The 21,275-nt window shown below is 43.7% G+C and overlaps 1 protein-coding gene across 1 annotated transcript in view; it reads right to left on the reverse strand.

Moving 5' to 3' along the window:
* Nucleotides 1-450: 450 nt before the first annotated feature.
* HS6ST2 (heparan sulfate 6-O-sulfotransferase 2) overlaps nucleotides 451-21,275 on the reverse strand; it is a 227,310-nt gene continuing 206,485 nt past the window's right edge. The window contains exon 2 of the mRNA XM_024215539.3: nucleotides 451-3,411. Within this exon, the coding sequence (XP_024071307.2) occupies nucleotides 2,712-3,411 (700 nt within the window). The 3' untranslated portion in view covers nucleotides 451-2,711. The remainder of the gene's footprint in view (nucleotides 3,412-21,275) is intronic.

Raw genomic sequence — 21,275 nt, forward strand, 5'->3', positions numbered from 1 at the left:
TCTGACCGATCCCTTTTGTGGCCCACAGTTCCATTCTCCCTATCACTGAAATCTTTATAGGACTGAAGCCAATGGACTGACTGGCTCATGATTTAGCAGGATTAGCCCCCAAGTAAAAACCCCAAGTAAAAACAGTGGGTATTGTTAAAAAAAAAGTGCAGGCAGCCACAACTGTGTCGGAGCTAACAGAAGCTGTGGGTGCTCAGTCACTTCTGAAAAGCAGGACAAAAATCTTCACCGTGGTTGAAAACCTCATTGACTATAGGAAGTATTGTGGGCTGGGCTTGGAATACATTTCAAGAAGGCCATAACTTTAATATCACATGCTTGGCTACTTCATTCTTGTCAAAATTATCATGGTCTCTTAACTGCACAATTCCCAACAAGGGTTTCCAGATAAAGAAAGAAGACTTAAGAGCAAAGACTTAATTAAATTTTATTTATTGGTTCTATTGTTAAATTACACAATCAAAGTCAGTGGATCGGTTTGTAAATCTACACAATAAGACAGCAGTCTACAGTGGAAACCAGTAGAATTTATATGTTTATGACAAAACCTTATATCCTTATATTCATACATCCCCTATATACAATAAACAGTATACACAAAGAAAATGCAACTAGTCTTTGTAAACCATGCACGCCACAGCATAAAAACAAAATGCATCTTCTGCAACAGGCCTTCCAACTGGCTTGGCTTTAAGTCCTGTTTACAGCAATGCCTTTCAGTTTTAAGAGTGGCTTATTTTCCCCCATAAAAACCAAAATACAGTGGAGACACCATATGGGCGAATGGACTTCTCGTTAGAAAGAATGCAGAGCACGTGAAGTTATTTTATTTCCCACATTGCTAAGATAATTCATTTTATTCTTTTCCAGTTTTCCCAGTCAGCAACACCACCAGAATGTCCGATGTAACAGGAGCCTTAGACAACTTAGGCATGGAGCCATCGATGTGCGTTTTAAAGCCTTCTAATTTGTATGTCTCCTGCTGCCCTACTTGTGCATTTACCATTACAGATGAAAGGATACAGTGGAAATGAGCATTGTAAGCATCATACATATTGGAACAAGGAAGGCCATGTGTGGATAGCTTCCCTCACTCACCAATAACAAGGGGGTCAGTCAAGTTAACACAAGTCTACACAAAATATAACAAGCACATTAATTGAAATTGCCAGTTAGTACAATGCTTGAGAGCATGGTGGGCTACATATAAAATTTCTAAACTTGCCTAATTTATAACTGGAATCTTTACAGTTGTTTTGCATAGAGATTTGTACGATCGAATCACATTTCTTGTCCTTACCCCTCACGTTATCACCCTGTTGCTTTCAAGTTAAATGATCTAAGTGTTATTGCCAGCAAAAGGCATCCTCGAGATCTGCTCCGGATGAGACTGCCTGACAGGAGTACTTTCAGAATAATCTCTAAATCTAGAGCCTCGGTAATACTCTTTCTTGGGTTAGGTACTCATCCCATTTTACCGCACAACCTTCTTTTACTGTATAACTATGGCTATATACTCATATTTGTTGCAATCTCTTATAATTGTCTACAATCTGTCAGCACTAAAAAGGGCTCTAAAGCATTAGAAAAGAGTCTGATTTTTACATTCTGCAGTTAAGATTTACCAAAAGCAAATCATAATTCAAGTGTAAATCTACTTCACCTCCAATTGGTCACGAATAACCAAAGCAATTATTTGAAAAATGTTGCCAGGATTAGAGATGGGTTTTTTTGTTTGTTTTTAGACAGACACTATACAAACATTCACAAGATAATTTCTTAGAAAGACTCTCCTGTCTTAAATCACCAAATATTCAGCATGTGGTAAATGCAACATGTATTCCAATGTATAAGAAAAACTGTTAAACCTGGATACTATTATAAGAGTATAATTTTGAGAAGATATCATGGAACATGAAGATGTGACATAATTTTTGCAGAATGTTTAAAATTATACCGCCCTGAAAAATTCTGAAAATAGTGTCCTTAACATTGACTTTCAGTTCAGAAAAGTGTAGTGTTGCTTTTTTAATGTGAGCTAGACCAAGCTTAAAACTCTTTGCAGTAGGTAGAAAAAGTTTAAAATATTAAATATTTATATAACTAGTCAAATTACTTCGATTTTTTTAAAAGCCAATATTATACACAAAAGGACTCAATTTTTTTCTTCTAAACCTTTACTGTTCGTTTCACTGTCTTGTAATTTGGTAAATATCGCAAGCAGTTGGGGGCGTTAGAAATACATAATTAAAATGAAAAAAAATCAAAGAGGAAAGGTTTTGCAGGGATGCTTTATTGTGTTCGTGTGTTAAATGCTCATTACTAGAAAATCAATTTGCTTCCGAGGGAGGTTTAACAGTGCATCACGTCACATTTCCAACACCCCATTTCATACTGAGAACTAATTTAAGGATTTTTTTTTTTAAATTTCCAAGCAACAATTTCCGGAGAGCCTACCTGGCTTGTGTTTCATAAATAATCCAACAAACCTAAAAAGGACAATTTAATTACACCGTAAGGTTAAGTTTTCCACATACAGTACAACATTTAATGCAAAGGCAACTGCAAAGGCAACATTTTAACCTCTTTTGCTTCAAATATTTAAGAAGTGTAATTTGTTTGGACTAACATTGTCGTCTATGAGTTGTATGGTTTTTGTTTATGGTATTCAACTAGTCTAACTTAAAAGATTTCAGTCCCCATTATCGCCACCGTTCCACATTCCCTATGTAATCAGTAGTTGAATTATCATCACTCTGTTCTTTATTGTGGGCTTGTTTTGCCTTCAGGATCTTCCGTTGCTCTTGGCGCTTCCGCCTGGCTTCTTGGTGTTCTTTCTGTCGCATGTACTGATACCTTTGCAAAAAAAGGTCTTTTGCATAATCATACAACTCCATGTCTAAAAAATTGAGGGTCTCGATGTGTTTTTGAGTCTGCTCGTCTATTTCCACACTAGAGGCCCTTGTGCTATTGTACTGTGTGAACGGCGCGATGAAGTTCATGTTAAAAGTTTTTTCAAACAGATACTGAGTCTTCCTTTGAAACTCCGTAAGGCCAAAGAAAGCCATACGTTTCAGGTTCTCTTTTGCACTGTCTAGAAGAACCTTATTTCTTTGCTCTTCTGGCATGACAGACAAGTTGTAACATCCAACCAAGCTTAGGTCAGACAGCATGCGGACCTGCCGATTATTGGCTAGATTGTACGGACAATCCATAAATTCCTTAAGGGAACAGCCTGACCAGTCGTCCCCTATGTAACAACTGGGTAACTCTTCAGTAGTTGGAGATCTTCCATCACACACGTGTAAGGAAGCCTTCCACGTTGCTCCTCTCTGGACATGTCTCCATTCACTCAAATATCGGGACACAGGGTCGCGCAGGATTGTAATATAGTAAAAGTTCCTGGGAAGGGGAGAAAAGAAAAGGCAAAGTGTGTTTAACCAGGTAGATCTCTGGCATACATTGCTTTAGCAGTCACAATCTATGGATGTTTGGATAAGCTTAGTTAATAAGCTTTAGAAACTCTAGTGAAAAGTGTTTTGCAATATAATGTACCTAAATCCCTGAGGGGAATATAACAGCTATAGGGCATATCTTCTCTGCACCTAATCTCCCTGCTTACTGTGAGATTTGCATTTACAGGCAAAGTATAAACGGAAAATATAATTTATTTTGACTTTACTAACAGTGCTTGATAGCCCGGAAACTAAATTCCTTTTCATTGTCCACTGACACATACAAAAATGTGCCTTTTCCCTGATCTGGAGGGACACGCTTTGCTATGGTTGTGTCTACACTGGGGAACGTTACCAAACAAATTGCCACTGGTGCTGCCATTGGTGGGAGCCTTAGCGTAGACAAGACTCTGGTGACTCATGAGTTTTCCACCGCCATGTCAATTCAAGATGGCAGCCCAGCGTGCTCTACTCCAGGAAGGGGTGTAGCAGCAGGTGTACTTCCCTTATGCACAGAGCTACAGGAACCGTTCTTGGGCACGCCTCCCGGAGTTCTCAACTGCTCCTAATGCTGACCGGACTTAACATGGTTATATTCATCAGTTTCAGAGGCACTGGGGAGCTGACAGGACTAAGAAAGAACTGGTCAGACCCTCAGCCCAAATCATCTTCGTTCAGTCCTGGAGAAAAATGTGCTTCCCTAACCTCTAAAAGGCCTTATGCTGCCTGTACTGAACCCCTTCCTGGGGGTCTGTCATTTTCAATGGGGCTTGTGCTGCCTTCCGATGGCCCAATCTCAGGGGAGGGTGGGAGCAATGCATTCTTGGGCCTGGATTTTCCGATGTGAGGAAACCCTGGTAATTGTGAAATTTGATGCCAGGAGCCAGCCAGAGCCTAACGGCACACTGGGAGGGGATGGGAAAACAAAAGGGTGATTCCAGCATGGTCAGAAAAGAACCGAAAAGGCTTTGGGGCTCGTCTAAGCCCAACGTCCAAACCTTCTGAGGGGCCATCACTGGAGATGATGGGTCAGACCCTTCACTGACCAATCCCCATTATGGAATCTCACTGATTAACAGGATCACCTGGGGTCCCCAGACAGAATCTGGCACCATCCATGTTACCAGCAAAATGCAATATTCAGTGTTTGCACAAGTGAAAATGTGTTTGGGATCATTACAAACATGCAGCTTGGGGAGAACGTTAAATTAAGTTTTAGTTTTTAGTAATTTACTTCTTTCTTTAATGACGAGTGCCCTCACTCTCATTTGCTCTGGCTGAGTGCTGGTCATTCATTCAACTCAAATAACTATATATCCGTGACGGACTAATACACCACATATTTTCAATTCAAATAAACGTGTTCCTTGTACAACAGTGACATCTTCTGGTACTATGCAGGGCAGCTGTAGCCATGTTAGTCCCAGGATATTAGAGACACAAGGTGAGTGAGGTTATATCTTTTATTGGACCTACTTCTGGTGGTGAGAGAGACAAGCTTTCAAACCACACAGAGTGAAAGAAGAGCTCTGTGTAGCTCAAAAGCGTAGCTCTCTCACCAACAGAAATTGGTCCAATAAAAGATATAATGTCACCCACCTTGTCTCTCTAATCTTCTGATACTGTAAGTTATAGTCCACAAGATGCTGCCTTGGACTACATTTCCCAACGGACCCTGAGAGCCCAGTAGTATGAATCTTTCATTAAAAGATTAGGCCCCTGAGGAGAAACAACCTGGCTCCTTTCCTCAATCAAGACAAGCAGGTGTGTTCTCACCAGCCCTTAATCTAACTGAAGTGAAATGAGCCGACAATCAGGACTTCAATAGATGAGTCACTGCACAATCCCGTCTTTATTTATTTTTTTTGTCTGATACCAGTGCACAAAAAGCAAACAGGAAAGATAAGTAAATAACAGGAAATTAAATGATGCATTACAATATGATTTTATAGCAAAAGGATTTCCGGCTGGAGCACGGGTTTCTGTCTCGAGCATCATCGTAATGAATATGCATAGAAAAAAAATGGTGCATAAGAAGCACAAGCTCCTGCTTAAACATATATTTTGTTAAGTACTAACAAGAATGGTGTAAATTGCACGAAAGAGCAGTTTGATGTGCTGCGCTGTAACAGCAGCAGCAGCAAAGTGCTACCGGCTGAATTTACAGGAGACTTTATCTACAGTGCACTTTAAAACCGAGTGGGAAGAGAGATTTTTCTAGTTCGCTCATGATGGATGTGTCATTGCCCTCATGGAAGTGCACAGAGCTGGATTTAAGCTGTGACGCCTCAGGGACAAGCTACGCACAGTGTAAACATATGTACGGAGATGTCAGCGATAACAGCAGAGGGGGAGCGCTTTATAATAGACACACAAAGAGGAACCGCAGGGCAGGTGGCGAAGTGACCCCGTGTCCAGAGCCCTGCTAGCACGAAGACCAGGCCTCTTTTCATACAGTAACGCGGCGTGCACTGCGTAGACACTGAGGGGCTGCGTAAAGACTCCTGTAGCAAGCTCGGATTCAATCTGGGTTGCAGCCAAGGTAAATAATCTTTTACTTAACGGATGGTGTCCTTCCCGTCAAACATTTACTCTGTTTTATGCCTTTTGCTTTTTATTTGCCTAAACCAGGGAGACAAATGAGCAAAGGCAACAGAATCATACAGCCTGTATGTACTGAACAATTCCCAGGGTTTCTGGTCCGCAGAACTTCAGCCAGGGACATGTCCACAAAAGTTCCCCAGCAGCAGGAATGCTTGTTGGAAAGGGCATCTCCAATGGGCCTTGGTGTGAAACGGGTAAAAGGTAACACTGCCTAGTGGTCTTCAGACTAAGCCTTTTCTAAAGCCAAATCAATGAGTAATTAGGGAGTTGTGGTTAGTGCAATCTCTGGCACAGGTTGGAGCACCAGCCATGGGGGTAAGTATCAGGGGGTAGCCGTGTTAGTCTGTATCTACAAAAACAACAAGGAGTCTGGTGGCACCTTAAAGACTAACAGATTTATTTGGGCATAAGCTTTCGTGGGTAAAAACCTCACTTCTTCGGATGCATAGAGTGCGTGTCCCTCCAGATCAGGGAAAAGGCACATTTTTGTATGTGTCAGTGGACCCATGGGGGTAAGGAATACCACGTCTTACTCTGCAGTCATCCTCTCTGGCTGAGTTAGGGGTGGGAGTGACGGCTCCAGAGGGAGTCATCTAGCCTGAAGGATGATCTAGGCATAGCACAGCAGGCAATGGGTATGGGCAATGGTCAACGGTGGGTTCTACTATTAAACCAGAGAACCCCACATTTATAAAAATACGAATACTGTGTATATACACGCACGTACACCTAGACACACATTACTATAAAATATGACATGTTTACTGAAAAGTGTTTGTTTATATATATAAATCAAACAGTTAAAAATGGAAAATCTGCAGGAATGGACAATAGAACAGCTAAGCTGCTAAAAGCCAGCAAGTATTAGAAAAAAAATACAAGAAGGTACCAGCTGACTTGCCAAAGACAATATTGTACCAATCTTGAAGACAGGAGATCCTGACGATCTGAATAGTTAGAGTATAAGCTTATTGGCAGTACCAGGACAAATCATGTCAACAAATAAACTGTCAACAAATTAAGGCCAGTTTAGACGCAGTAGTAGGCAGCTTCAGACAAGGGCAAAGTTGCATTGATCAGATATTCACACTCTGACAGTTGAGGGGGAAAAAAAGTCAGAATGGGGATTAAAGATGTTGGCTGTTTTCATTGGCTTCACAAAGACAGTTGATTTGGTTTGGCAGGATTCTTTATAGAAAGTAGCAAAAGCATATGGAGTTCCAGATAAGATAACTACAATGACTCCTGCAGTACCATAAGAATTGGTGGAAAATGTAGCAACTGGTTCAAGTCAAAGTTCGGGGTCATGCAATCACCACCACTTTTTATCACGTTCTTAAGCCGGACATTAAGAATGTTAGACTAGTTGGAGGCCATGACATTGGAAGATCTAGAGTTAAGCTCCTTAGTTGATGCAGGTGACATCATACATCTGACAGTCACGCTGGAATTAATGATGATACTCTTCGCTACCTTGGAAAATTGGTGTAGTCAACTTGGACTTACAATAAATGCCAAGATGATGAAGTGGTTGCATCTTGGAAAAGGGATAATAGATGAAGTGTTGAAATGTAGCAATGGTGAATCCATAGAACAAATAGAATCTTATGTGTATCTAGGAAGCTTGATCAGTGCCAACACTTCCATCAAGGACAAGTATAAAAGGAGATGTGCCTTAGCTACAAGTGCTCCACAGAAATTGATGAAATTATGACCTGATGAAAACATTACATTTAGTACCAAAGTGAAAATTTATCACACCAATCTAGTAACAGTATTACTCTATGATCTGGAAGCAGCTGCATTAAATGACTGCATCAGAAGACTGGAGGCAGTAGAGAAGATAGTTCTTCGAAAGATGGTAGGTGTAAAGTGGAACAATTTTAAGACAAAGGAAAAAGTTAGGAGCATAGGATGTGAAATCAGGGCATGGGACTGGCTACAATTGAAAAGATTTTGATGGTGAAGACACTGCAGAAGACAAACAGATGATAGGATGCCAAAGAAAATAATGCAAGCACAACCAAGGTCAGTCCAAACTAGATGTTAACAATTGACTAGGTGGTAGGACACCATACACGGGGACATGACCAACCTGGGCTTAATGGAGGAACAAGCATAGACACGAATGAATGGCAATGATGTATTGCTTCCTGTGTCTGGAAAGAGGTTCCGGGATAGGAGAGAGAAAATATATAAATATTGTAAAGCATCTTGCAGTAAAAATGGAATGTCATACTTTATAGTAGAGAGACAATGTAGATGAGGTAATAACTTTTATTGGACCGACTTCTGTTGGTGAAAGAGACAAGCATTTGAGCTACTGAGAGTTCTTCTTCTGAACAGGGTTTAGCACAAAAAAGGGCTCTGTGTAGCTCGAAAGCTTGTCTCTTTCACAAACAGAAGTTTGTGCAATAAAAGATATTACCTCACCTACCTTTTCTCCCTAATATCCTGGGACCAACAGACTATAACACTACTGCAAACACCAGATTTTATAGTAAAAATGTATGGGCATTTCAGCTTTTTTACATACTGAATCCATATTCTAAATTCAAGTAATATATAGTGTTAAGAAAATGCTATGGATTGCAAATTAAAATACACCGTGCTAAACAATGTTTTTCACTTTCAGCAGTTTATGCCCGTAACCACACCCGGCCACAGAAGTGTCTGCACTTTCTTTCAATAGTGTTTGGTACATGGTGGTCAGTAAAGACGCCAGACGACATTTCCAGAGTGATCTGTTTAAGAAAATGAAGGAGTTATGTAAGAAAACAAGCTTTAATGTCATGGAATTCTGTTCCTTAAGAGCTGAACAAACAGGAGCAATCACTCCATAACTCTCCAATTCCGGCCTCACTACAGATTTTTTTCCATCACCACAACAGACTATAATGTTGTCATCTTTCCTACTATCATCCTTGCCGCTATCAGCATGTGGGATATTAATTTGCTCCTTAGATTCTAACGGTACCACTTGCTAAAACAGCACCTAAACCCTTATTTCGTATTGTTTCCTTCAGAAGAAAAACCACTAGGTGTCATTGTTTTACAGACAATTGTCTGTGGCTAGATCGAAAAAAAGTCTGACGCAGAGCACGCACATTAGAAGCCCAGAGAAAAAGCACGAGCCATGATATTCTCTCCTTATGTAAAATATACATTTTAAAAGAGGCAGGGCCGGCTCCAGGCACCAGCCTACTGGCGCTCCGGCCGGCCGGGAAGAGCGGGGCCGCGGCCGGGCTCGGCGCCCTCCCCTGCCGCGCTCCCTGCCGGGGTGCGGGGCGACGGGAGGCTTTTCTGCCTGGGGCGGCAAAAAAGCCAGAGCCGGCCCTGAAAAGAGGGATAAAAATAAAATAAAAATTTACAGAAACAAAAAAAATCAACAAGTAAAGCAAAAGACCATAGGGAGAGCAAAACAGCATCTGATTTCTGAAGCGGAGCGGGAGGAAGATTTTGGCATTATGCCGTTAGTACCACTATTCTTTGCAGGCTTTCACCTGTTTAAAGTAAAGTACGTTCCAGAAGCCTCAGTCACAACGTCATCCCTCTGAAATAGTTAATACTTCCAGAACTTAACCAAAGTCCTTGCAACAGCACAGAGGAAAATAGTTTTGCTAATTTTTGGTGTCACTGAATATAATCAAACACATTCATGAGTTACAGCAAGAATGAAGTTAGTCTTCAAATCACACACCCAAAGTGCAGCCAACCAATCATATTGCCCTTTTCAATGATGCGAGGGACTTTTCTCTAGAAGCCGCCTGTGACACTGTGTACCTCACGTTAGCACCCTGGAGCCCCCACATTCACCACTGTGATAGGATTACGATGTTTTGTACAAAGTTTGCCTTGTGAAGTATCATTCTGCAAGTCTTGATCTGGGGAACAATAACAACCTGTTGGATTGTATGTACTATCATTGTATGTGAAGTTATGAATGCGTGTTACTGAAATATGCTGTGAGGTTGAGAGACACCCACAGCCAACCTTTCAATTGCAACAAAGGACCAGCCAGACAGGTGCTGATGGGCCATTAAAGGGAATCCACTCTCCCAGTGGCCATCCCAGAGACTTCTCAGAGAGAGCACATATGCAATGGAGACTGCCTGTCCAATGGGGGCTGCCTAACCCCCACGTCACAGCAGGGATCTTTCTAGCAAGCTGGAAGAAAATATAAAAGAGGGGAAGTGCCATCATCACTTGGCTTCCCCCTCCTCCCCCCAGCACCTGGAGGAACATCTGGAGGACAAAGACTTTGAACTGGGGAAGTGCTGGACCCAGGCTGGAAGGTAGTCCCAGCCTGTGTAGTGAGGAACTGTTACCTGGCATGTACCGTCTGTCAGGGTGAGAGACTGTTTGATTCAAATCCTGCTTAGTTTGTAGAACTTAAGAAATAAAAATAAATTTGCAGCCTAAGTAATCAACTTTGATCTCTATGACTGCTGCTTATAATCACTTAAAATCTGTCTCTCTGTAGTTAATAAACCTGTTTTATATTTTACCTAAAACACTGTGTTTTGGCTGAAGTATGTGCAGATGTGCGCCACCAGTAGAAACAAAAAACCTAGCTATAATATATATTTTTAAGAAGTTATCATAGGGATATTTACTCCAGCCAGGACAGGTTAGGCATTTTAGAACTCACTACTCAAAGAATTAAATTTAAGTGTAAGAGAAATAAAAATTATGAAATGCAGAGACCAGTCAAAAAACTAAAATAACACACTTTGAAAGAATAAAATTACAGAGAATATGTGCGCATTGCAGGAAGTAGCAAGAAGTAACAAAAACAACAACACAAGTATGTGTTGGGAGGTGAGTGTGAAAGAGAAAGTATGTGTGACACAGACTGTGTGTGTGTGTGTGTGTGTGTGTGAGAGTGTGTGTGAGTGTGTGAGAGAGAGAGAGAGAGAGAGAGAGAGAGAGAGAGAGAGAGAGACTGAGACTGCATGCACTGGCTGCTAGGGAAGTTTGAGAGATGCCGTGTGCTGTCTCTTTACGGCACTCACAAAGCTCTCCTGAGCCCTGTCTCCCCTCCCCTGCTCTGCAGAGATGGGGTACATGGGCACACGGGGGGTGGTGGTGAGACAGACAGTGTGTGCTGGCTGCTGGGGAAGTCTCAGAGACCGTGCGCTGTCTCTTTAAGGCATTCACCGGGAAGGCTGGTTCAAACAGACCCAGCAGCTCTCTCCTGTTCCAAGTCCTGAGCCAGGCTGTCCCCTCTCCCCTGCTCTGTGGAGATGGGGTACAGGGGCAGGGGAAGGAGAACACCCTGACATCAGCACCCCCTCTATAGGGTTGGCCAAAAAAATGTATTTTTTTTAATGGTGGAAAAATTTCAAACTCAAAGTTGCTTCCAATTTGTAGGATTTGAAAATGATTGTGAATTATATTTTATCAAAACCATTTCTGATAAACAAAAAAACTGAGAACATTTACAATTAAAATGTTACTAATTTTTCTTGTTTAGTTTTTCTGTAAAATTAAGTCAACAGATTTTTTGGGTTTGTTTTTTTGCCAACTATCTTCCTATCACATGAAAATACCTTCTTTGAGGAACAACAGATGTATTTAATGTTAGCTAATATCATTATTGTAAGTGAAAAAGGCTAAATAAAAAAAAACAGTAAACATTAAATTCGTTTTGGGGAAATATGTCCAAACATAAGGATTGAAATATGGAAGCCTGAGGTGTTTAGAGTTTTGTTGAACATCTGTAGAGTCAGGAAAGGTGAGGGTTATCTGTCTGCAGAAGGGAACTCCAAATGTTTGCTCAGGGGGAATGGTATTTTTGGCCTAAGCTGCACTGTGCACATCTCTATCCAGTTTCCTGCTTATCTCTACCTAGTTTTTCTCTTACATATGGTCCTGCATGCACACACTTCCCAAAGCCTGGATTTTCCAGTTGCATCATCCATTGAAGACATGGGCATGGAAGGTCACTTTGTTAAACAGCAACTGGACCCCATCTTAAGTATTCTGCAGATTATTTCGAAACCCTAGTTTGGATGCGAAAACTTCACTGCAAAAAGAAATTCTATCTGGGTTAGCCACAAGCTCCTTTTGTTGAAGTTAAACCTTTTTACTCCATCCCTCTACCAGAGATGGATTTGACCTTGGTGTCTGAGAACGATCTGCTATAACTCGTAAGACGTGTCAGTGCTTTGTCATTATTTTTAGTACTGTATGCAACAGCTTGTTCCTTTTGCTAATCTCGACGAGAGCACCGAGCTCCTGCCCAAACTCTGAGCTGCAATGATGTACGTGCAGGCAAAGCACAGATCCTTTCTCACTGTGACGCCTCCCTCCAACTCCAGAAAGAAAGCTACGTTCATCGTAACAACAGGTGTTCAGAAGCTGTAGCTTGGATGAGTATGAAACAAAGAACAAAAGACGCTCACAGGCAGCCTAGGAACAAGGCTGACCCTGAAGCTATCAAGTACCAAGAGATGGGTTTGACATTCATTTGCTCTTGATAACTCCCTGTGCGCAATTCCACCCTGGAGTAAAGTGGGGGGCTGAATGGTTTAATGGTGTAGAGAGAGCCAATTCAGCATCAACTGCTCTGCTTATCACATTATTTCAAGGTTAAGCCAGTTCCTTTTCTTGAGTCAGTGAATTATTCACACACTACATCTTATCATAGATGGACCTACCACAGATTTGGAGGCTGAGTTCAGATCAACATGCATTAGTTTGGATGCTTATTCAGACTGCGGGAGTCTGCAGCACTGGGATAGAAATCACATGATAAACAAACTCTTGTGCAATGTTAGTGCTTCGGGACAGGCTCTGTCTTATTTCACATTTGTGCAGCGCACATAAAGCAGCCCTGATACTCGCTACCTTGACATGCTACCACAATACAAAGAAATAAACAATCATAAATAGCTCTGCGCTGGCTGAAAAGACGGCACAACCAACCTCTCTTGGTATTTGGATGCTTCCACTGATGGACGGAGCCAGGAAGCCCAGCTAGCTTGTTACGATGAACAGTAAAGTTTACTGAAAATGTTAGGAGTCCAGCTTTAGTTTCGGGTGAAAGTTCTAAGCCCGCTCTTATTTCCTCTCAACATAAACCTTATCTCTATCGCCCCTGTGACTCACCACCACCTGGCAACGACAAGCCAGGTGTCCCTGGCCCTGCGCAGGATTATCAGTGCAACTACTCAAAGATTTCTGAAGCCAGCTGATAAGATGCTGGCCACACCTCAGGAATCTGTGTGTTCAGTCTGAGAGGCGCTAGTGGAAACAGTGATTGCAGCAGGTACATTGATACCAGCCTTCAATAGCAGTGAGAGAGCAGCAGTCGTTAAACCAAAACGTTTTACCGGAGTCCTGGAAAAAGATAAAGAAAAGTAAAGACCCGTTGACCCGTGCACTCAGCTACATGGCTGGAAACCCGGCGCAACTCCACTTGTGTCAGAGCCACCCTCGCTTGAGAGCGTCTGCCCCATTACACAGCAGCTCCCATTTTGTGTTTGTTGAGAAACATCCGCTTTATTTACTTCACTGTTGGGACCAGCCCGCTGCAGAGATACTCTGCATTTACACCAGTATGGCTGAGAAAAGAAACATGGCTCTGAATCTCTGCCGGGCTGTGATTCACTTGTGTCTCCCAGCAGCACTTCAGCGCCTTGCAGACACCGGTAAAGCCTGGTAAACTCAACCCGCCTCATAGCTCTTCGAAAAAGAGACTGCTGTGGCAGCCTGAGCCCACCAGGGCCCACCAGGCCTTAACAGGACCCACAGACCTGCCATGATTCCCCGTCTACATTCCTATTCTAGTCCAGCCCCAGCAAATCTAAGTGCTCTCTCCTGGTTGGGAAATCCTGCTTTACAACCCCTCTATCGCTGGCTGAGGCAATCAGAGGCCTCACGAGAAGCCAAAAAGCAGATGTAATTTGCGTTTGTGTGGTGGGGGGACATCACTGCCGGGGTGGGGTTGCAGGCTGGTAGAGGGTGGCCAGGGTGAGCTTTGCAGGTGCACAGAGGGCTGCGGTCATAGGATGGTCACTCAGACAAGGCGGGACAGGGCCATTGTATTGTGTCACGTAAAACCTTAGGCCATCCCTACTGCCTCACAGGGCAGCAGCTGGGTGTTTGTTCTCTCACCTGGCAGAAGACAATGGGACAGACCCTCAGCTAGTGTAAACTGGTCCAGCAGCATTGAAGACAATGGAGCGACACTGATTTACCCCAGCTGAGGATCTGGCCCATTCCCTGTAATAACTGGGGAAGGAGGCGCTCCAGAGTCACCGCTGGGTGAGTGCTCCCAGCGGGGGATTCACAGAGAGGCACCGGCTGCTGTGGGTCCCTAAGGGGGATGGAGCATTCTGCAGCCACTGCTGTGAAGGAGTGGTCTGGGGGCAGAAAAATCAACCTTTCCCACAGTTGCCATGTGGACTCTGGCCACTGCTCACTGTCTGCCACAGAGATAAAGTTGGAGAAGCTCAAGGGGAAAAAAAAGTGATGCCTAAAACACAGGACAAGGGACCCATGCAGATTAACGGTGAGGATTTTTTTCAGGGGAAATCACCTCATGATTTTATGCTGCATGGACCTGAAGAATGTCGGCTAAGCGGTATGAGGAAGCTGACTGCTACACGGATGCCGTACCCAGGCTGTGGATAAACAGATAACTGCCATCGCCAGGACTGTCGACCCCACCTGGGCGTTAAATGACAAAGACTTTTGAAACTCAGGTTGGAGGCAAAACCCAGGATGTCGGTACGCAGACACTGACACTTAACGAAAAGGAGACGCGGTACGCAGTCCTCCCTCGATGCTAGCAAAGCATTCGCCATCTGTGTTTCTGCACTATCACACTCTGAGCCCCAGGCATATATTACTAATAATATTTTAATGAGTTGGATGGGACTCAGCCATACAGCTTCTCCTGCCTTAAAGCATGCAGCTCCTTTCTCTGCTATGCAGACCCTGCCTGGTGCCAGCGGCTTTGAACCAATGCAGAGGAAGGAGAGGACTCATGCCTGCGTGTGAGAACAGTGTAGCCACGGGCTGACTTCTTTCTCCTAGAAGGAGATAGAAGAATGACAGCACAAAGGCAGCGCTGGCTGTCAATGCAATGGCCGACCCTTCGGCTGTAAAAAGACTGCTGCTTGAATAATGATTATCTCACAGGAAAACTGGAAAAGCCCCACTATCTCCCAGGCACAATCTTATAAAAACAAAGAAAAACTCAAAAGGACACATTTTTCTAAGAGATTTGTTGAGATTAAACCAATCTGCTGCATTCTGAAAGAAGAGTCTGTGGTCACAGATTCCGTCGACATCCCCCTGCTCCACCTCGGTCCAGAGAGATGGAATCGAGGTGGGGGTGGGGGAGGAGGCCAGGGCTGACTCAGAATCCTCTTAATTTACAGTTTGAAAAAAATATATATTTTTGCTAAACTTTTAAAATAAATACACAAATAGAAATGGAAGGAGTGTGCAAATCTGAAAGAGAGTGTGTGCGTGCGCGGAATAAACCCCTAAGCCATTATGTTCCTAGCTACAGCTAATGAGCGCAGTCTCTTGAAAAGCAGATGGACTCAAAACACTACACAGAAAATGACAAGTTACTACTCACTATAATCTCCAGGGCCCTGATCCAGGAGCCCATCCCTCTTCAACAAAGCATGGTCTATCCCCTGTTCACTGCTGTGGGACATCACCATGGGCTTAAGTGCTTTGCTGAGTAGGGACGGAGCAGCTGGTTACTTTGCTTAAGGGAATCAATCCAAATTCCACAGATTTAAGCCACTCCTCATCTGTGCCACAGTTGCCTGATTTTGTGACATGAGTGAGTATTAACATCTGGATGCTGGTGAGGAAAGGGTTATGGTCCAACTTATTGGCATAGTGCTTGGGCAAGGTTTAGTGCTCCTGACATGCCAACAGCTTCTCTTCCATTGGAAGGAAGAGATCTGCTGAGAGACTCCACCACGCGAGGACAGTTGGGCAAATTCAGCTCCAGGGTAAGCAGGAACAACTCTGTTGGCTTCCACGGAGCTGCAGGGTTGGATTTAGCCCTCTCTTTATAGGCAGTGCTCTAAACAAAGCCCCGTGCAGAAACCGCTGGCGTGGCTTTGCTGTATACGCTAATGAAGTCCACAGGGTTACACCACAGCTGAATTTGGCTCTGTGCATTTAAGCCCCATCAGGTCAAAAGTCCTGTTGGTGCCAGCACAGAAGAGTATTGATCCCTGACAAAGGAGAGAGGGCTGCCGAGCTGCTTAATAGCTCTTTGAGGTAAAGAAAGACTAGAGGTCATCCGGTGTCAGCTGCCAGCCGATAAAGGATGCAAGGCCTTTCAGCTTGGAAACCTGAGCCTCACTTGATAGAGCTATGAGCTAAGAAGTTCGGAGACCGAAGCGGAGAGCTAAGCATCCACTATCCGTTACAGCCATCCAAGTCTGCATCAGTGAGTGGGGAGCTAGAGACCCTTCCCCGTGGGTTACTGGAAAAGAAGTTAAAGCACCTAAAATGGCAAATTGCAGTATGGTGGGCCACAGGCATGTTCTCCAGCCTTTTTCTTTTCATTGGACTGAAGTGGGGTTTCGGTACCAACTAACACAGCTGTCTTCTCCCTTTTGTGGATGTTGCCACAGCTTTTTCCAGACCCAGCCCTTTGGCGAGTGCAGTCACCGCCCTGCTTGTTACACTGCGAATACAGCAGGTCAGGAAGACAAGGGAGATAAAGAAACAGCACAGAAAATAAAAACTGTGTTTCCCCCCCCCAACATGGTTAATTCCACCCATCCTCAAATACATGGGAGGAGTGAGGGGGAAATCACAGACTATAAGAAACAGAATAGCGCATGTTAGGCAGAAGGTGCAGTCTGGGGAATATTCTCTGGCAGGGACCCCCATCAGGGAGGGAAATCCCCAGGAAGAGAGGTGGCAGCTGCACGACTTTCCACACCTTTAGATTGGATTACACCTTCTTGCTAGTCTGGAGCATGGAGAGCCAAGCATTTGAGAAGATCTGAGAATTGCTTGGCGTTCTCAGCAGACAGGCAAGCAAGCCCCAGAGCTAGGGGCAGGCAAATGGACAGGAAAGGCACGCGGTCAGCAATCAGGATATGAGCCAAGAGACCCTCTTGCCTTTATCAGCCATCTGCTTGACAGCCGTGTCTATCACGCCTCAGAGGGCGGAAACAAGAGCAAGGTAGCACGTGGAGAAGAGGAAGCGAGTCACGCGATGTCATGCGGAATATGAGGATGGGTTGGAGAGACGAGTATCTTATTTTCACGGACTGCCCAAGTCAGTCCCGTCTGACCCGCATGGAGCTTCTATGCCTAGCTAGAGAGTGGGAGAGGTGCCGTTATACAGCTCAGCAGTATTAGGAGTTCTTATTTTCATTAAGTTAGTGCCCAGAGGCCCCAGTCAGGAACAAGGCCCAACTGCGTTGGGTGCATCACGAATCTAGAAGACAACATGGTCCTTGTCCTGAAGAGTTGGCCCAATTAAAGGTCACGGATGTGGCAGCCGAGGCCACCTGGAGCACGTGCATATTGTTCTCGGCGTGCATGTAGGAATAGGAGCGGGGCTGTACTGGTGGGAAGAGGTGATTTATTAAAAACTCCTGAGGAAGATGTTCTCAGGCACAGGGGACCATGCGCCGGGGGAGAGAGCTCTTTACGTAACTAAAAGGATACTTTCAGGAATGGGGAATTCAGCTAGAATTGCCCAGTGGTCCAATTAGGATGGGGAAAATCAGCAGCCTTTGCATACACAGCATAAGAAACTTCTCTGCGGTATTACCACCAGGAACCATGGAGGGATGGTATTAATCTCGGGGCTAGGTTAAGGCTGTCCAGTCCTCTAGCCTGATGCTGGAAATTGATATTTAAATATACTTGGATCAATATTTTAAAGGTGGCAAGCCGCGCTAGCATTGGTGGGTTTTGTATAATAAACTGTAGCCTTTTCAAATAGCAGTTTAGATGAGGGTCTGGCTATGTAGATGTCTCCTGTCTTGGGAGCTTTTCCTCCGGCAATTCAGACCGCAGGCTTCACAATGCGTTAATTGGCCCATCTCTAAGAGTGAGTTACAGCCACCGAGACTAAAGAAGTTTTTAAATGTTCTTGCTCCTTGAAGGATGGATGGTGAAGCAGAGAGGGACTGACTGACAGAAAGACAGGGGAGGGATAGCTCAGTGGTTTGAGCATTGGCCTGCTAAACCCAGGGTTGTGAGTTCAATCCTTGAGGGGGCCACTTAGGGATCTGGGGCAAAATCAGTACTTGGTCCTGCTAGTGAAGGCAGGGGGCTGGACTCAATGACCTTTCGGGGTCCCTTCCAGTTCTATGAGATAGGTATATCTCCATACAGACCCTTTAATCCCCGGCAGGAATTCAGAATTCCCGAGACATGAGGCTGAAATTAAAGTGGTGCTTTGGGGAATCTAGGGATGGGAATTAGAGAGAGCCAGGAGTCTAAGATTTAGCAGAGTGAGAAAAATCAGATGGTTGATGACTTGGCATCAGAAACGCTACCCTAGATAGGGCATAATCAGCCAAAATCTAGTATTTCAAGGATCATGCCTCTCTTAACACGTTTTCTCCCCATCCCCTGACAGCTCATGCAGCTGAATGAACATATTTATGGTTCAGTTATAATAGAAAGAACAATAATAAAAATCAGTTGACTTGATAGTCTTAGGATAGTACGTTTTTGCCTCCAATAGCTCTAAATGACAAGTATCCAACTGACCGAATCAACACAAAGACAGCCTTGTTTATAAGCAGCACTAAATCCTGTTCTGTTTACCACATACAATTACTTCAACCCTAAACCAACAGCTTTTTTGCTTGCAGCTTTCTACACTCTCCATCTGCCCTAAAACCCAGTTGGGTGTATTTAGTGAAGGATTTCCTCTTTGCCTAGTTTATAGTAAAGTTGTGAAGAAAACTGAAAAGGTCAGGAATGTGGACGTATCTATTCTAATAGCAACAAATTCTAACTGAGATTGCCACCTACCTCTGTTACTGGCTTTCTGAACCTGTGCTAGGAAATATCAGGAGATGACATTAAAGCTAAAAGCTCAGATTAAAAACTATGCCTGAGCCTCAGTTCCCAAGAATGTAAACCTAATGTAAACAGGCAATTGAGACCAATAATAGTGTATGTTTCCCACACCAATCAATCATTCTTACCACATGCCAATGAGATGTAAAACTCAATTATATCACACAAGCAGCCTATCACTCCCAGTAGGTGAGGTTAATTCCCATAGATAGTGACCCACAGAGAATTTGATTTGTTAATGCTGTAAATTATTCCTCAAAGAGAAACACCCCTGATGCCTTACTGTTAGAGGAAGGCACCTGTTTGGATATTACCGAAAGTGGGAAGTAATGCTCATTTAAAAAATAAGTTCACAAAAATTTTATCACCCAGAGACATAATTAAAAGGAGTGAGCATGGGATTCTCGAGTTCTAATCCCTACAGATTCATTTGCATTTCCCTGGGCAAGTCATAACTAATCTGCCTCAGTTTCACACCTTCTAAAATGGGAATCCTATTTGCTTACAGGGTTATGCAGGATAGTTTACAGGGTCTGGGCCTAAGGAGTTAGCTAGGTGGTTTACACTGTACTGGGAATAAGAGTCCATATTACCACATTTCCCCCAAACATGTTACAGTTACGGTAAGGCCCTGTATATTCAGTATCCAGATAGCATTTCAAATAAAAGGGTAAGCACCATTCTTGCAGACTGTACTTGCAACTTCCGGCCTGTGTCTCTGTCCTGCTGCAGACAGAGGCTGGGAGGACGCTGTTCTAATGACATCTCTGGCAGATCACAGCAGCAGCTGAGGGACAGGGTCTCAGCTGCTCTGTGAGAACAGATTATTATTGAGGCTCCGTTGCCCGCCCTGAGGGGTCTGACGCAGCGGAGAGTAGAGCGTACTAAGGCTGCCAGAGAGAGGTATCCCCACAGAGCTCCTGACAACCGCTCCCTGTGGTGTTAGAAGAGCGGTATTTTAATTGCTGAATGGTGCACAACCAGCAAAGTATGACTGGTTTACAGGAATGGCAGCCTTAAAGAACAAGAGGCCTGTTCCTGATCTCATTGATGTGTGTGTAAATCAGGTGCCAGTGGTGTGAAGGGGACTGGAAACAGGCCCAAATACTGTCAAAACAACCTCCTGCCCAGCCCTCATCATCAAAGTGACTTCCCCACAATATCTCTTCCCACTGGCTTTTTTACAAATGCTGAAAATGGAAAAAAAAAATCCTGTTTTAAGAGTTCCTCGAAGCTGCCCTGAGGTTTATTTTTTGAATACAGAAATGATCTAGTAACACACTTTCAGAAAACGGCACCTCAACCCCCCAAATTTAAGGTAAAACATGGTTATCCATAAATTAGAAGATATCATAATTGTAGCATTTAAATTAAAGTCAGCTGTGGGATCCATTTCATTCCTCAAATCAAAATGAGGCTGAGCTGGATGTCTGATTGTGGGAAAGTTATTGCAGGAGCAGCTCTTAAAAATGCCGTCCAAGCCCATTTCTGTTCAGTTCCTGCAGCTCATAATTAATACACTCCTATCTAACACCACCCTTTGTTACTATGCCCAGTGGAAATTCACGGCGTCAGAGTGACACTGCTCACCTTGCCTACTATTTGCAAGGTCGAGCATAAAGATTCTAAGAAAAAAGATGAAATATTGGTATTTTCTGAAGAGTTCTGTAAAACCAAGCAGCACATACACTAGATTTCTTTACTTCTACTCCAAGCAGAGCACAGGAGATTCATAGCCCAGCTGCAGCTTGCAAAGAGGCTCCATTAAAAAAGGAGAGAAGTAAATTTCAGAGCTGCAAATGAAAGACTTTAGCAAATGTAAATTCAAACTTCCTCCAAGTAATCATTAGTTTTTTCTTCCATTAACGTCCAATGAATCACACTGTTACTGGAGACCACAAATGCTACTAGTGGGGGGCCAGCATGCTACCATCTGACAGCGACCTGGTTCATTGGCAGTGGGGGAAAGAACACATATTCAAGTGTCAGAAGAGCCCATAAAAAGGAGGGAGATATTTTTGCCAGAGCAGCCATTACACTAGCTCATCGTCTGCAGTCAAATTACTGGACAGGAAAGATTTGCTAGAAATGGAGGACTGAGTCAGGACACAATAGAAGGGTGTGTGTGTGTGTGTGTGTGTGTGTGTGTGTGTGTGTGTGTGTGTG

Source organism: Terrapene carolina, unplaced genomic scaffold (assembly GCF_002925995.2).
Source record: "Terrapene carolina triunguis isolate 2854851 unplaced genomic scaffold, T_m_triunguis-2.0 Scaffold131, whole genome shotgun sequence".
NCBI lineage: Eukaryota > Metazoa > Chordata > Testudines > Emydidae > Terrapene > Terrapene triunguis.